Genomic DNA, 18947 nt, shown 5'->3' with positions numbered 1-18947 from the left:
TTAACTTCAAATTCATAAATGGAAAAGTACGTTACACGGCAGTGTTCAGTTAACTTGGTTTAAAAATCTTATGGTATCGTTTCAATACATTAGTAATGGTACATATTTAGAACAGTTTAATATGGTTTTAAAAATGGAGTTGTCCAAGCCAGAGGCTGAACTATATCACTGAACTATTATCATTCAATCAATTGTTGTAATACTGTGGTTGTTAATGGTAACCAGTTGCTTACACTATTTAACTTTGAAATGAAATGCATTATAATAAGTTGCTATTAGTAACAGATTCATTACTGAAAGATCTTCAGTAGGTAGTAAGTAAAGTGACATGTAGAAAATAACTATTTAATTTGTAAGGCGACTTGAATCAAGTTTCAGAAGCCAAATATTTTTACACGGGTATTGCCAATTTTAAGCTTTAAGGAGATGCATACAACGTGAACTATTTATTCGAAAGAAGCTCACAATGAAAAACATCTGAATGAATATATTGCCATTGCGTTAAGATAAAAAACAATTAGAAGTCTTTAAAGAGGAACAATGATCGGATTTATGTACACAATTAAATCTGATTGCCTAGGCAAAAAGTATGATTTATATCTGTAACATGTATACAACCAAGATTTGTCAACAATTGAAAAAAAAAACACCAGCTGAGATCTCAAACAATAAATGCAAGCCAACACAAACCTAAAACTTACATAAAATGTTTTCTAATTCAAGGTAAATATTTTCTAATATAAGGTAAACAGTAACTAACTCTCAACTGTAAGGCATTAACAGGGTTACATTTTTATACAGGTATTAATGTAATACATTGAACAGGAGTTTTAATTGACATTGAACAGGAAGGGATGTCAATTAGTTGAGGAATTGAAATTTTAAGAACAGACAATTAACTTTTATAATTGTTTAAAATTTAATTTCGTTAGTAATTTTATACAAATATTTTTTATTAAAATAAGTTTTAGCTTAAATGATAGCCATTTTGAAAATAGAAAAAAAACTATATTTTTATTATTAATATAAATATTTGCTTAAATGATAGTAATTTTAAAAATAGGAAAAGTTATACTTTTTTAACATAAATTCTTGTTGGAATGATAGACATTTTGAAAATAGAATTAAATGAAATTGTGCTGTACAAAAAGTTAAAAAAAAAAAACTAAAATTTTGTCTGAAAATTATGAGGAAAAGTTATAGCAATAATTAGAATTCGTTTTACTGCCATGTCATCAAATAAATTATAAACCCTCTATGTTATTACATATATCGTTTCATTTATTGATAAAAACGCTATCCCATATTTTTTTTAAAACATTTTTTTTAAAGTTTGCAATTGAGTATCTTTTATGCTGGAGCAGTTTTTAATAAAAAGGTGGTAGCGTTTGAGATCAAATTATTACGTACATAAGCTAAACAATCAAATGAAATATTTGAGTATTAATTTACATATTGAGATCACTCACAAATATATTACGGCTAATACATTTAGATAAAATATGTTTTATTTTAAAATCTTAAGAAAAAATGTAGGCACAAAACTACAAAGCCAACTTTTTTTATAATTTCCCTGGTTTTTAACAACAAATTTTGATTTTATTCATTTGTCGTAATTTTTAAAATTTTTTTAACACAGGTTAGACAACCAGTTTTGTGCTTAACCTTGATTTACATGTACATTTTTGATAAAAATATGCTTGAAAACTATTTCTTTTTTATGTATAAAAACTTGCGCGCTTTTTGAACAATTTAAAAAATTTCCTAGATTTCCTTTTACAAATCACTATATTCTTCGGCTCTATCAAATATTTCTCTATATTTTATTTAAAAGTCCATACTTTATAACATTATAAGAATTTTAAAGCATGAATGCCAGTGATTAAATTTTTTTATATGAAATTTGCGTACTTTTGAAGTTATTCCATTTTATTCAACCCACACAGCATAAAAGTCTAATTTAATTCAGAAACATTTTAAATTACTAACATTTATATCATAGTTTCAAGATGCATTAAAAAACATTTACGTGATGCAGTGTTTGAAAATATAGCCTTTCGGTTTGATATGAAACATTTTTGAGATTTTTTTTTTCATTTTAAAATTTCCAAATTATATCAAAGAATTCAAAATGATATATATTTTTTAATTTTGTGTCGTCAAAGGTAATTTTTTTAAAATTTTGAATCAAATGTTATATTTTGTTTATTTTTTAGTTTGGTGTCCAATAGACAACAACATATATTTTCTACATTGCAGAAGTGGAAACTATTTTAAATGTACTATTACATTTTATTTAGGTAATTTTTTTAAAATGCCTCACAAAAACGCTGCAAAATTATTTCAATTGATTTCCAGTATGGTGACATATATTATGATGCGTTGCTGTGCATTTATAAGATATGGCTCATGCAAAAATTGTTCAATTATAAATACTAAACACTAAGTTTCCATGCCTCATTGGGATAAAATCAATAATGTAATACAATCCTGTTCTGGATATCAAATTTTAAATAATTTAATTAATTAAAAAGTAAATTAAGAAGGATGCTTGAAACATTTGCAAGCATAATTATTTTTTTTCATCTTGAGACTAGTTGTTTCCAGTCAGAGAATTAAACGCGATTTCTCATATAATTTTGATTAATTTTTTGCGCTCTAAAATATTAGGGTTGTAATAGTCTTTTGGTGGATATGGATCACTAGTGTCCCTTATATATATATATATATATATATATATATATATATATATATATATATATATATATATATATATATATATATATATATATATATATATTCTAACTCTCTAATTACAAATAAAAATATATTTTGGTATTTTTCAATTATATAAAAACTCTGTAATAGTTACTAAAAAATCAGTTAGATGATCAGAATTATATTTGTAATACAAGGCATTAGTTTGAAATTTTTTTTTCATATTTAAACATTTATCAACAATTGACTTTGCAAATTAAAAGCTTTGAGCTAATATCATCCGTATAAATTAGTTTCTTTTTTTTTTATAAAAATTGCTTTAACATTAACATTAGTGTCTTATAAAGAAATATTTAACATTTCTTTCACGAAAAACGGCTCATTCTTACAAAGCATACAATTCTATGAGAGAGAGAAAGATCTCATCTTTAAAAATTTGATAGCTATTCCTCCATTCAGAGTCTATAAACGCTTAAAATTTTTGGTAAAGACAATTTATTAACCCTTTGACTCAGATGGGATACCTGTGAAATATTTATATAAATAATTCTGATGTTTTAATTACAAGAAAAAATATATTTTGTTATTTTTTAATAATGAAAAAAAAACAGTAAGTTACAAAAAATATCTGTTACACTCTTGAATTTATATTTGTACTAAAATATAAAATCCAAAATATGTAGTTTGAAAAAAAAAATTTTTTTTCATTCACACTCAAAAATTTATCAATAATTGATTTCGTAAATTAAAGAAATTTCTATGATGAATAACTGTTTCTGCTAGTTCTAAATATCTGCAAAAAATGCAAATTTGAAAAATTATAGTTCGGAGGGAGCTGCGTTTGGACGAATTTAGATTTAGTAGAAATTAGGTGTTTAATACTTTATTTCATAACCATAAATTATTAAAATGGTAAATATTTTTCGCATATTTTGATCTAAATTAAAACAAAATAATGAAAAAAGTATGAAAAATAAATTCAATAAAAATTGTGTGTGTAAGACAAGGGATAAGCAGACATGGACGCATCATTTTATACATCACAGTACTGGAAATCATTTGCAATGTTTTGATATACTTTAAGAAAATATTTTTTCTGAAATATTTCACAAATACTGCAAAAATATTTGACGAATGAAATAATATTCTGCTGATTTATTTAATGGAAATTAAACTTATCTTTGAGAGAGCAAAGAAATCATAAGAGAAAATCATGGTCGTTAGAAAGCAGATATTTTTCGCCCAATATAAATTTCAATTATTTGTTCTATTTCTGTGATGATTAGTGCTGTGTGGGTACTCACAAATCTATGTTCTATAAAATGCCGCATTTTTGAAGAAACTAACTGAAACTTTTTTAAAACAATTTAATAATTTTTCTTCAAAGTAATATATTTTTTTGAAAACAAATTTGATTTGCTTTTAACACTTTTCAGAATGATAAATTTTTCTTGTTGCAAAATTTTGTTAACAGACGCGTAACGCTGAACACATTTTTTGAATAACTTTTCTTTGAAAATATGTCTATCTATTATAATCAGAAAATAATGTATTGAAAATATATTACAAAATAATGAATTGAATTATAAAATTATGCATTGAAACTTATATAGCAGGTAATGAAGTAAAATCTGATCAATTTGACTGATATAAGTAAAACAAAAGAGAAGTGCAATTTTTTTCGTTAGTCTAATAACTAATATCGCATAATTTCGATGGATTATTGCATAGACAATATTGTAGTAACCCTGTTACAACAATTTATGACCTTGAGCAGCATATTTCAGATCAATTAAAAAGTAAAAAATCCATCCGTTTTGAAAGCTCTTCGTTTGATGTAAGGGAAAGTCAGGAATCAATTACAAATATATCTCATTTTTCAATTTTCTTTTTCAAGATTTGTTTAGTCACAATTAGTTTTAATATTAATATGAATATCATAATGAACAGCTTTTCTAACACTTTTATCAAATAGATAATTTTTTTTGCAAATATTTTCTCAGAAAATTAAATAAAAAAATAAATCTATCACACATTTAAGGAATCAGATGCTTTCTAAAAAGGACGCAAGCGCCCCGTTCGTTCATTTGATAATCAAGTCCTGTTTAACATACTTGAATGGTACAAAATAAATAAATATTGTTTTTGCTATAAAAATGGGCTTTAGATAGTTTCAAACTCTATCATACAAGTCATTTTTAATTTTCAAAGCGAATTTGAAAATTTAGTTTCAACAATTTACCAGATTCACTGAAAATAAACTCACATAAAAACCATAAATAGTTACTTAAAAAAAAAAAAAATTATGCAGGGTGTTAAGTAAAGATCACCCTTAAAATGTAGATTTTATTACACTAAATAAATGCATTTATATGAAATGCATATTACATATTATGCATTTTAATTGTATTTAGAATCCTTATCGAAAATGAAAACGAAAAAGCATCCACAATTGAGGGGTCACAAATTAGTATTTAATCTACGAAAAAACAGAACGCTATCGAAATCTGACACATCACGATACAGGAAGGCGAACATGATAAACAGCAACATAATTCTAATTGTTTGAAGAATGAGCTTCAAGACAAACCACCCTCAAGTTTCATCCTCCAATTAACCTTATTTCAATATTAATTAGACCCTTCTTCCTCTAATGCAATTTGTCAGATTTCGATATAATTTTTGCTTTTTCGACTTTTAACTATTAACTTGCGACTCCAAGTGTATTCTTTTTGTATCAATTTCGATAATTATTCAAAAAATACATATTAAGGGCGTTCTTGTCGGAACACCCTTCATATTTCATATCCTCCTGAGCTTTCCCCCACGTTGCTGGTCTAATTTTGTTCACTTCAACATCCTGGGACTCAAAGTTATAACATTAAATACTTCTTTTTTTATAACAATATAGGATAACTTAACAAAAAAAAATTGAAGCTTTTTTAATTGTTAAACTAAGGTTCTGGATCATTGGGCAGCACTGGCACATAATAGGGATTGACATAAGTGAAGCCGGCGAACTCGTTCCCGTTCAGGTTGTCCATGACGGATGAGTCAGTGGGTGTGAGAGTAATTTTGGCATTTGTGAAGACGGGGTCAAAATTTTCACCCGCACGTGGGTTTTTCTGCAGCAAAGAAAAGAAAAAACAAAGAAGAATAAGCTGCAATGCAATGCTAACATAAATGTAAGAAAGCAGAAAAATGTAGTGAAGCATCAGTTATGTTTCTCAGAATTACAAAATAGGTAGCCTTAAGAGAAATTATCTTATGTATAACAATAATAGAAAAAAAACGGATACGCTATTTAAAAAAAAAACGATTTTAACAACCTACTTTCATGTTTTAATCCTCAAATTAGGGTTAATGTTTATTTGGGTGTAGTTTTTGTAAACTGTATTTCATTTGTAGCCAAACGTGACTGGTCGTGCTTCAGACATCAAAGTATATGGATGGTTGATCTTAAAAAGCTAAGCAGTTTTTGTAAACTGTATTTCATTTGTGGCCAAACGTGACTGGTCGTGCTTCAGACATCAAAGTATATGGATGGTTGACCTTAGAGAGCTAAGCAGTTTTTGCAAACTGTATTTCATTTGTGGCCAAACGTGACTGGTCGTGCTTCAGACATCAAAGTATATGGATGGTTGATCTTAAAAAGCTAAGCAGTTTTTGTAAACTGTATTTCATTTGTGGCCAAACGTGACTGGTCGTGCTTCAGACATCAAAGTATATGGATGGTTGATCTTAAAGAGCTAAGCAGTTTTTGTAAACTGTATTTCATTTGTGACCAAACGTGACTGGTCGTGCTTCAGACATCAAAGTATATGGATGGTTGACCTTAAAGAGCTAAGCAGTTTTTGCAAACTGTATTTCATTTGTGGCCAAACGTGACTGGCTCGTGTTTCAGACATCAAAGTATATGGATGGTTGACCTTAAAAAGCTAAGCAGTTTTTGTAAACTGTATTTCTTTTGTGGCCGAACGTGACTGGTCGTGCTTCAGACATCAACGTATATGGATGGTTGACCTTATAAAGCTGAGCAGTTTCTGCGAACTGCATTTCATTTGTGGCCAAACGTGACTGGTCGTGTTTCAGACATCAAAGTATATGGATGGTTGACCTTAAAAAGCTGAGCAGTTTTTGGAAACTGTATTTCATTGGTGGCCAAGCGTGACTGGTCATGTTTCAGACACCAACGTATATGGATGGTTGACCTTAAAAAGCTCAGCAGTTTTTGGAAACTGTATTTCATTTATGGCCGAACGTGACTGGTCGTGTTTCAGACATCAACATACATGTATGGTTGACCTTATAAAGCTGAGCAGTTTTTGTAAACTGCATTTCAGTGGCCAAACGTGACTGGTCGTGTTTCAGACATCAAAGTATATGATGGTTGACCTTAAAAAGCTCAGCAGTTTTTGGAAACTGCATTTCATTTGTGGTCAAACATGACTTGTCGTGTTTCAGACACCAACTTATATGGATGGTTGACCTTATAAAGCTAAGCACAGGTGGCGCAAGGGGTTAAAATTCGCCTTCAGACTTTCGGGTTGGGTTACTACTTCCAATCGATTTTTACTCCTAAGCTTGAAAAAGTGCGTCATCCAATATTATTATAGTATAGACGCAATCCACAAAAAGAAAAAGGTGAATATGGCAGAACTCATTGATAGCCGTTTCAATTGTGATTCCTGGACTTTTTTGTTTAAAAAAAATATTCGATGATGGTAAGTTAGCATTATTTAGACGAAATGAAATGAAACAGACAACTGAAGGCCATAAGTGAAAATAAATCTTTGTAAAACTGAGAACATAACCAATTCTTCACTGTTTGAAAATAAAAGGTGCAATAAGTTTGTGAAAATGCATTCAATTATAATTTGTAAACTTATTTCTAAGAAATTCATAAGAACTATCTAAAAAAGCATTCACAGATTTATATTTATTTAAGAATATACATTATGTGAAAAAAAAACTATAAATGGTTCCTTATATTTCTATAAACTTAATAATAACTTAGCATGATTCAGTTAATTTTAAAAAAAATTAAGATTAAGAAATTTGCCAAATGTTTCTTTAAAAAAGCCACAAAAGTAAAAGAATAATTAAAAGAAATAAAATAAAATGCAATTTGCAATAATTACACAATAATAAAACATAATCAATATGATTAAAATTATACATTCACTATGTCACAATATTGATCAAATTGATGAAAGTCAATGCAGTTAATGCAATGAAATCTAATTGTAACAAAAATTGAAAACATTATTTAAGTAATTGCAAACCCTGAACATTTATGTTATCAGACTATAAATACTTTAAAAACAAAACAAAAAAAGTATTTTATAACTTTTCTGAATTTCTTTCACATTTTTAGCAAATCTGTTTTTTTCTCTCCCCATTTTAAATAATAATTTTTGTAATCTAACAAGTCAATCATCAACCTATATTTTTTAAATAAAGTTTTCAAAATAATACTAGTAAACTTTTTTTATTCCATTCCTTAACATGAATTTTTTCGTATATATTCAAGATAATGAAGTTGAAAAATATTAAATTTTTTTCTTCTAAAATTTAAAATATTTAAAATTTTGGAGAAAGTAGTACAATAAAATCCTAGTGTAAATGCGATTTAAATAAAATAGTTAAAATTCAGACAGCATATAATCTCTATATTAATTATCAAAAATAATTTGTAACTCGAAGCATAAGTTTATAAATATTGCCATTTTATATTTTATTTTGTCTTATAAGAAAGGAAGTGTCGGACAGTAGGATTTTTGCCATTAGACTGATTTTGGTTTTCCCCAATACTTATCTGGATTAAAAAATTATATCTTAGACTTATTTTGTCTATTTTGAACTTATTAAGTTATTAATTATCAAAAAAATTAAGTTTTTGAAGGTGACACCAAATTGTATTAATCTTTCTAAGCAATGCCTGGCTGTAAAAGTTTGCTTCAATGTAAAACTTTTTATCTAAAATAAAAGTTCTTTGTTGAGTTGTACATTTTAAAATATTTGCTTAGTTCAGTACTTAACAAGCGTTTTTATAGTAATAATTTACTTGTTAAATTAGAACAAGAATCTTTTAAAGTGTTTTAACTAACAAGAATCTTCCAACCCAGAATCTTCCATTTGGTGACATTCCTGAAATTCTTCAAAAATATTTTTTGCCCAAACTCATTTTTTTAATATTTTACATCTTCTCAAACGATTCAAAATTTTTTTAATATATATATATATATATATATATATATATATATATATATATATATATATATATATATATATATATATATATATATATATATATATATATATATATTTGATAATAAATATTAAAAAAAATTGAACTGTATAGAAAAATATTTACTTGATTTGCTAATGACAATTTAGATATCTTCCTTGTTAGAGGATTAATTATAACAATATTTCTCAATCAATTTTTCAAATTATGATATTTAATGTTCTTAATACAAAATAATTCACTAAAATCTATTTTTTTTATAGTTTTAAAAAATGGCGTATTTTTTTAAAATTTTACACTAAACTTAATGGCATGTACAATATTTGCAAATTTGGGAAGCAAGGTTTCTATGAGTGTCCAAAATATGTCACACTGCTAACCATACTTTTAAATTTAGTCCTTGATTCGAACTCAATAGTAAAAACTGGGACACATTTTCATTCAATTATTTAAGATAACTTTATAAATAAGGATTTTAATGATCATTCGATATTGTTTTACTTAAAAAATAAGAAAAATATAAGATCGTGAAATAAGAGAGAATACAAGCCATAACCCTAGGAAGTAGAGCTCAAAATGTAACAGTAAGGAAACCAGCTTTAGAAAAATTGAAAATATTAAAAAAAACTTACTTCGCAAATCTGCAATAATAATATAAACTTAAATTAAAGAGGAGTTTCTTAAAAAATAAATAAATTCACTAAATGTTTCATTAAGAAAAACTACTTATTCAAATTTATACTTAAATTCCAGTTCATAAGATTATGGTTAAAATATCTTTATCTTTTGCAAAATTCTTTCAGTAAGACTCTTAAAGATAAATTTATAAATCGTATATTATTTAATTAAAAAATAACAAATATCATGCTTTATTAAAAAATTATAACATATTATAAATAGTACTATTTAATAAAATGTATAAATAAATAGAATAATGATTGTGTAACAAATTAACTCAAAGTTACTGATTAGTCACAAGTTCAAATAAAGCAAATAATAAAGAATTTTAGTGTGCAAAGCAATAGTTAGTTGAAAGCAGTGAGTAATGCATGAATGTGTAAAATTAAAGTTAGTAAAGTGTAAGAAATAAGGAGAAACGCAGTATGTATTCAGTGAAAGAGTTTTTAACCTTATAGGGATACAACTACAGTACAGAACCCGTTATCCGGAAATCAGAAAACCGGAAAACCAAAAAACCGGAACAAAATTCGATAAATTTTCCCGCCATTTAAAAAAAAAAAAAAAAATTTCTCATATGATTTTAGGATTTTTCTTTCTTTTTTGAAAGATGTTTACTTTACCATCATTTTGGAAATAATCATTAGTGTATTACTCCATCGTTTTTTCTTCTTTTTAAGATTATTTCCAAAAAAAATTTTTTTTAGTTGGGTTTAACAATAAAAAAAACGCCTTTTTGTAGCGATTCAGAAAACCGGAAAAATCAGTTATCCGGAATAGCGATGGTCCCGATCGTTCCGGATAATCGGATCCCTACTGTATATAACTATTTTGAAAAATCTTATAGTTTTGAATCCCCTAAACTGTTTCTCTTTAGTGATATGTCTTATTTTTATTTATTTTCCTACAAACTTCATATTTGAGACAGTTTTTTATGCTTAAGTGTATTCCAATTTTCAGTTCTATAAGTAAAAGTAATTATTCTATAATGCTAAATTTTTCATAAAGTGTGGTACTCAATATATGCCTACACATTTGAAATTTATTATAAATGAATTTGGCTATTTAGAAGGTCTATTGTCCGGGATTTAATAATTTATTTAAAAAAAATAGATTAAAATTTAAATAATAGATACTCATTATAAATTTCATAATTCACATAGCTGGTATTTATTTTGAAATTCATACATTTTAGGTACATTAAATAAACTAGACACAAAACTTTTCCACAAATTGAATTTTTCTTTTTGCACTTTCTGATAGCACTGATACTTTTCAACCTTGTTTCATCAATAACAGAAAAACTGTGCAGATTTCAGAGAGCTCTTTACTATGTAATGTAATAACGTTTGGATTTTTTCAATTTTAAATATTTTTTTAATCATTGAAAGTTTATTTTTCTAAAATAACTAATAAAGCTTAAAAGGTTTTAAAAACTAAAACACATAAAACAAAAAAAAACATACACGTACTTGATTGTTATTAATTGCATAAAAACATGATAGAATATTTTTTGTTCTATGAATGATACAAGGTTGAAACAAATGGTTCAAAAAATAAAACAATGATTTATGTGCTACACTGTTAGAATTGTTTTCTAAAATAGCGGTTAAATAACCGGCAATAGTTTGACCATTCGACGAACCGTAAAATTTAAGGAAAAGAGCATTTTTTACTTTTACGGTTTTGAACAGTTTACAACTAGAATTGTTAAAAAAGTACCATAAATACAAAACTATACGCTCTTTAACCATTTACAACTAGCATGGTTTTCAAAACTATGAAAAAAAAGTTAACTGCGCATTGAAGCTAGGTTTTTCGTTAGGTGATTGGCATTGAAATTAGGTGGTGGTTGAGTTGTGTTTTATCAAATGAAGGTGGTTTAAGTAGTTCATCTGGTTGTTTCACCTATCGTAAGAGATGGGAAATATTAATTTTTTTTTGTTCAGCTTGAAGTCCAGGGGCACAAATTGAGGAGTGTAGGACACTGGTAACTCTTCATGTGTTTAAGGGAATTGAGGAAATATTATAGTGTTAACGCTGGGACTCGAACCCAGGTTCTGTCAGTCATGAGATTTTCAGATTAGCTCTCTTGGCTATAATATGTACTTAGCTGCAAGAAACTAAGTAGTAGTTTAATAACGGGGGCCTAGTTGGTGCAATAAAATTCTGATTATTTAACCGTATTAATGCAAATAACAGCTGTTAATTAATGGTTTTTTTTTACAGTTCACTGTTTAAATACCATTTTATTCATGGTTATTTGACTGTTTTGTTTGAATATCGCAAAATAATTAAATAAATTGTTATTTAACAATTTTTCCGAGAAATTTCTAACAGTGCAGTACATAATACATAATTTTGCTTAGATAGTTGTAATTTTTAAAACATTTTAACTTTGAAGAATTCCAATAAGTTTACAGAAAATGCAATACAGAAAAATACGATTTATTGAAAAGTTCACGATGTTTTACCAAATATCTGACAAGAATCTGTGCTTACCAACTCTATCTTCGCTGTTAAAAGCATAACATTTTAATCCACCATTGTTTGATAAACATTGAAATTAATCATATGTAGTAATGCTATTTAGGTTTCGAAGAATTAAAGAATTTAAATAAATAATTTAGAATAAATTACTTACAATTTTTGGCTTAAAAGGGGGTTGAACTTCTTTGTTCTCTATTTTCTCCCAAATGATTCTTCTAAAGAACGGATGTATTCGAATGTCTTCTTCACCTTTTAGGCCACTGCCAAGGCGCTTCTCCGGATTTTTCGTCAGGAGCTATGAAAATATGTAGTAAAAAAATATTTAAAATGATATGAAACAAAACATACACAATATCTGAAAAAAAATTCTTTTAATTCAAAGAGTACGTCTTTTTTTTTAAAAATGTAAATCTACTCAATTCTTTAACAAACATATAATAAATGTTGTCATCTAAATTGAAACATAAAAAACAGAGTGTTCCGTTAACATCACCTTTGCAATATATTTTAAAAATCGTTGTCAAAAATGAAGACAAAAAAATTCACCGTTAGAGATTGCTAATTAAGACGAGGGAAAAATAAAATAAATATCAAAATCTGCCAAATCACTAAAGAGGGAAGCACGATAAAAAGAAAAACACATAAAAAATCTGGTTGGTTGTCTGATGAAACGTCTTTAGTATTTTTAATAACCTCAACTCAACTTCTCTCTGTTTCTCTTGGCAAGCAAACAAATTTTCAAGCCTTCAGTCTCAACTTTTTGATTCTTTAGATTTCGATAGCGCTTTTGACACTTCCACGCGCAAATATCAATTCGCAGCTTCGTTTCTAAGTATCAAGGGTGATTGTATTCCGTGTTTTTCGTATCATTCTTCCGGATCTAAAGAAACTAAAAACTGGGCCTGTGATTTTCTCGCGAATATTCATAGAATCTAGCGTATCTCAAGTCCACAGACAATCGCGAATTAAAAACTTAATAAGACGAAATTTTAAACATTCTGCTAAATCCTATTAACGAGACATTTTTATACATTGATTCTGCCGCCAATTTGATTCTTTTAGTGTGGTGAATTTTTTGGTTGAGTTGGAATCTGCTAATATCGCGATTCTTATTCTATCTAATATCTAACATCGTTTAATATCTAATATCGATTTTCGTATTTGCCTGATTTAAAAGCAACGCGTTGTGATTCATATTCATGTGATTTTAAAGTCCAATATTGCGATTTGTATTTACGTGTTTTTATTATCTAATGTCACGATTCGGATTCACACTAGTTTTAAATCCGATATCGTGATTCGTATTCACGTGATTCGTATTATAAAAACTACCCATTGGGATTCGTATTCACGCGATCTAAAAAATTATGCATTGTGATTCGTATTTATGCAATTTAAAATTACAATACCGCAATTTCTATTTCGGTGTTTTTAAAATCCCACATCGCGATTCTTGAAAGAGGTTAGTTTATCTTGCATTAGTTACTACAAAGGTGTGAAATTCTTCATTAGTGCGTAATTTAACTATAAATGCTAGTCAGTAAAATTATCTTAAATATGAAACATGCTTGGTATATAAATTGATATCTTGATATCAATTTTTTTAACATAAAATATTTAGGGGTTTTCCCTTTGCTTCACAATCACCCCTGAAGTATATTTTTTTTGTCATTATATTGACAATGATTCTAAAAATATTAAGAGCAGTCCTTATAACGCACCTGATTTTATTGCTCCGCTATTCTGTGTATTTCCAGCAAAGTTTAAAATAGTGAATAAAAGAAATTCCAAGAAACTATCATTCCCTTTTGGTAAATATAGTGATAGCTATCTCGGAAATTATCTTTTTACTTACTTAATTCAAACAGCGCATATGTTGCTAACTTTACCGTTATACTTAGACATTTCTCTCAATTAAAAATCTGTTGCTGCTTCTCTATTGTTTGAGGGTATTCAATTTAACTATCATTCTTTTTTTGGTTAATATAGAGATAGTTATCTCGGAAACTTTCTTTTTATTTACTTAATTCAAACACAGCATATATTGCTATCTCTGCCGTTACACGTAGACTTTTCTCTCAAACAAAAATCTGTTACTGTTTCTCTGTTGTCTGTGGGTATTTAATATAATATTTTGCTGCTCAAAAATTACTTTAAAATTGTCAAAATGAACAGAAAAATGTCCGGGGAGAACGTAAAAGGAAACATTATTGACATTTATAATGTGTGTTGAGGATTATTAGTTGTTAAATTTGTAGTAAAAATAGCATGTAAGAAGCTTCGCAGTTCTGAAAATTGCTTGTAGACAGTTGAAATTTCTCATTTTGAAACTGCAAAGTTTCATTAATGCATGATGTTCAATTTTAGAAGCAAATGTACGGAATGTCAGAAGTTAAAAAAAAAGGAATTTTTATATTATTGCGAATTTTTACCGCAATTCTTATTAAGTAAATTAATTCATTACGTTTATATACACAAAAATGCTTTGAAAGTTTATAATATTCTTAGCACTTAATAGCGCATTACAATAAAATTCTTTTATAAAGAAAAAATACAATTTAAATAAAAATTATATGATTTGAATAGTAAAAAAACGTAATTTCTATTTTTTAAGAAAAAAATATTATTTTATAATGATTTGTCATTGTTTCAAAATAGCCTTTCAACAACGAAATTTTAAACATGAAACCCTTTTAATTAGTTAATGAACTCCTTTTAACAAAACTCTTTTTAAAAATTTAATGAAGATTATTAATTAAATTATATAGGAAATATAAAGTAAGTAATAACACAAAATAATTACATTTGGCGTCTGCAAATAAAGGCTTTTGCGACGAAAGAAATGTTATAATAACTTTACGCATCCTTAACGACGAAGACGGGATTAAAAATGTCAAACTTGTTTGATTGCTGAAAGAAACTAGAACACCTTCCAACGACATAATGAAATTAAATTTCAATGATTGTAATCTCACCCTTTGCCAATAGCAGTTCAACAAATGATATTACTATTTTTGTCTTTCTTCTATTTTAATTTGCACCCACCAATTAGAAATCATTTTCTGACAAGGAATCTAAAAGTGTCTATATTAAGGCCGGTGATAAGAGAACACCCTGTCTGAAATCATGTCAGCTGTTTCATACTTACACCTTTCAACGCTTCCTTAGCTTCCTTTGAGAGGGACTTGGGATAAGAAACATTATGATCAGTAATGGATGAGAATAACTCCTCTTCATCTTCTCCATCAAATGGTGGCTGAATACAGTGGAAATAAAAGAAAAAAGAGAATTACTGAGACTGAGAAACATTTCAAATAAAAGCAATTTTAAATTTATATTGGAATCTAAAATATTAAAAAAATGTTATAATTGAACCAAAATGTAGAAATGAATTGTAATAGCAGGTCATTTTGGTTATAGTTTCTTCAATATCTTAGAATCAAAAATTTAATGCACCATAGGCACATTATATATATAATTTATAGAGTCCTCAGTGATGAATAGCTATAATATACATATATGTGTTTGAAGAAAAATATTTCAAAAATATAGTTAGAATAGTAGGCATCATAATTATTATTAATGACCCAAATAATTATTTAAACAATTAAAAAGTAACTTATCGAAATTGAACGAATTATTAACGAGAAAGGCAACAAAATTTTAAACATCAAAACCTGTTTGATTGCCAGAGGAAACTAAGAGGATGTAAAACGTGATTATTTAAAAACATTTTTAAGCTTTTTTGGCGGCAATCGAACTGGTTTTAATGTTTTTAACGCCGTTCAACTTAACAGTGACTCGTTTAATTTTAATCCAGATTTTTTCCCTCTTTATTATTAATTAGAAATCATTAAAAGTATACTTTTGACAAACATTCCTAAAATAAGAAAAGTATAGTGCTTATGGCATTTGTGACTAAAAAGGAAAAGGAAAAAATATTATAGGAAAATTTTCAAATTTAAACTTGTAGAAATTAACGAGCATGCCTTAATATGTTTATAATTTACAATTACATTAGCTAATAAAATTTATTTTGGGGATGGGAGGTGTTTAACTTCATTATTATTTATTATTATTAATATTATTTTTTGAGAAACATTAAGAGGACTACTTCAGAAAATAAATATTAAAAAAAATTACAAACACAAAAAAAATTCAATAACCTCTGAAGGTGATATAGTATTCTAATGAAATCATACTTTTATACATCATTATTTTTGAATAAAAAAAACTTATCTGAAAAAGAAGAATGTAAAATTCCTTTCTTATTCTTTTGAAAAAAAAATTTAGATAAAGTAAGTTAAGTAAGTTTAAGTAAGTAAAATCAAGTCTGTAAAATTTGAAAAGGGTAAGATTTTGACCTTTTTTATAATTAAATTGGTTCTGGATCCATAACATTATAAATAATTTCATTTGCAATAATTACAAAGTAGTATTTTTCTCCATTACTAGGAAAAGTACGTATTCAAGAAAAGAAAATTTTCTAAACAAGCTGCATACATGAAATAAAGTCAGATATGATTTATGCAGGGTTGTTTCGAAAACACCATTCTTAAAGTTTTTCTAGAATCCTTGGTATAAGTGAAAAAAAACAGTTGTTTAAAATAATATAAGTTAAGAAAAACAACAAGCTTTATCTAAGTTATACGAATTACTATTGCAGGAATTGTTATTAGAAACATCAAAACTAGTTTAATTACCAAAGAAAACTCAAAGGTATTTCTAATATTCTTTTTCTATGTCCTGTCAGATTCTTTTGAAATTAAACGCGGTTTGATGTTTTTAATCCCGCTTTGTTGATATGATTCGACAAGGTTTGATAACTTTTTTCCTTTTCGTTCAAATATTAAATTCGACTTTAAAGGTTTATATTTCTTAACCTTTTTTGTCACAAAAATTCTAAAAATACATATTAAAAGCAGTAATTACGAAACACCCTGCATCGCATTGCATTATAACATAGCATTTTCTCATAAGGAGTCCGTATATTTTTATTCACTCTTCTTAAGATTTTTGACATTCAAACAATGAACTCAATTGCAAGAATAAGTTTTTAATAAAAAAAGAATTATTCCAATATAAAATTTGAAAAATGATGCAATGAAATAATTCCAAGTACCTGTCCAACTAACATTTCATATAATAACACTCCAAACGCCCACCAATCTACAGATTTTCCATAAGGTTGATATAAGATAATCTGTAAAGATATTTAAATGAATGATAAAAATGAATGATTTAAATGAATAAGATAATCTATAAAAATATTTAAATGAAATGAAAGTTTTGTGTACACGAAATGAAGCGAATAGAGTTATTTTTCAATGTTTTTTGAACAAATAAAACTGAAATATGAATAAAAATATGAATAAAACTCGAAAATAAAAATGGCAAGGGTCAGTTATTTTATTTCAAAGGAAATAATTACATTGAAGAAAAATTATACATGTCACTTTAAATCACCATCATGAAATATGATAAGATGTAAAAGAAAATTTACAATAAAAGATTACATTTTAATGCAAAGCATCATCAAAATATATCTAAATTAAAATATAATTATAATTGAAATAATCGTTTAAAAAATAAAATAATAGAAAAATCTAATAAAATATATTTATTTAAATTGATACAATGCTTAATAAATTAGAAATGGAACACATATGCTAAAAAAACATTTTTATGTAGAAGATATATAATGCTTAGATAGAAAAATAATATAATACTTAGCAATTATGAAGAAAAAAAATCTATTAACTTGCAACTGAATCTACAAATGTATAATGAAAACAATACTAATATAATTCTTATCTTAATAATCGAAATAGCTGAGAGTAGAAATGCTAATTCACCTTTTGTCTTAGCAAATAAAACGTACTTAATGTTAAAATACAAATCTCTAGTTCCAGTTGATATAAATTGGCGAAAATATAAATCGAAATTTAATTTAAACAATCGAAACTCAATTCCCATGATATGGATACATTTTCGATTCTAATTATCATATTTTCATTTAATCACTAGATGTAGAATATAGGAAAATGCCATTGACAACAAGAGACAAGATATTCATTTAAGTAAGTACTATGTTAGGAGTATTATGTATCATGTTTTTAAAATATAAATTTGCTTAATCTCTATTATAAAAGTTGATATTTTGAGGAATAGATGGAAGCACAATATTTTTAACTCATTGTTAATGTGAACCTATTTGAAATGCTTCCGAGATATAACAAAAAACAAAATAGATAGTTTTAATATAACTTGGTATGGTTATAAAGAAGCAGACCATCATAGAAAAATTATCGTCCGCTAAAAGTAGTACTTGAGCTGGCTGACATGGTTCTCCAATACTTTTAATAAATTATGGGTAAATATTCAGCAAAATATTATTTCAGTTTTATTCAATAATTTACAGGTTATTATAAGATTAACCTTATTTAAAGTACAAAAACTGAATATGTATTAGCGATATAATAAGAACTAGGTAAACTAGAATATTGAAACACTTGAAATTTCTTGGAAAAAATGGTTAAATAACAATTTATTTTATTGATATTTTACCACATTCAAGATAAGATGCTATTCCAATTATAGACGAAATATTAATCTATCAATCTCACTCCCGACACGGGGATCGAGTCCTAGCGTTGATACCACAATTCCTTCATTCCAATGTACTGCACTCAACAATTGGTGACCCTGGGCTATCAAAATACGATACTCTCATTCACGCATCGATCACAGCACCATGAAGTTGCTTCACGATCTCAAACGTCCAGTTAAATTTCTTTTTTACGGTTTTGAA

General features: G+C 26.9%; 1 protein-coding gene across 2 annotated transcripts in view; it reads right to left on the bottom strand.

The window, feature by feature from the left end:
- Positions 1 to 18947, bottom strand: part of LOC107449617 (protein kinase C, brain isozyme) — a 178390-nt gene that overhangs the window by 30284 nt on the left and 129159 nt on the right. The window contains exons 13-16 of one of the 2 annotated variants that reach the window (XM_043040694.3): positions 17259 to 17339; positions 15285 to 15392; positions 12291 to 12431; positions 4602 to 5843 (exon numbers count right to left, since the gene is read on the bottom strand). In XM_043040694.3, the coding sequence (XP_042896628.1) occupies positions 5673 to 5843; positions 12291 to 12431; positions 15285 to 15392; positions 17259 to 17339 (501 nt within the window). In that variant the 3' untranslated portion in view covers positions 4602 to 5672. Of the gene's footprint in view, positions 1 to 4601; positions 5844 to 12290; positions 12432 to 15284; positions 15393 to 17258; positions 17340 to 18947 lie in introns of those variants that run through there. The other variant, XM_043040695.3, reaches the window with a different exon arrangement.

The sequence above is a fragment of the Parasteatoda tepidariorum genome, chromosome 8, assembly GCF_982258835.1.
Source record: "Parasteatoda tepidariorum strain Cologne lab strain chromosome 8, Ptep-v5.0, whole genome shotgun sequence".
NCBI lineage: Eukaryota > Metazoa > Arthropoda > Arachnida > Araneae > Theridiidae > Parasteatoda > Parasteatoda tepidariorum.
The sequence above is the reverse complement of the archived record's forward strand: the minus strand, read 5'-3'. Positions and strand labels throughout refer to the sequence as shown.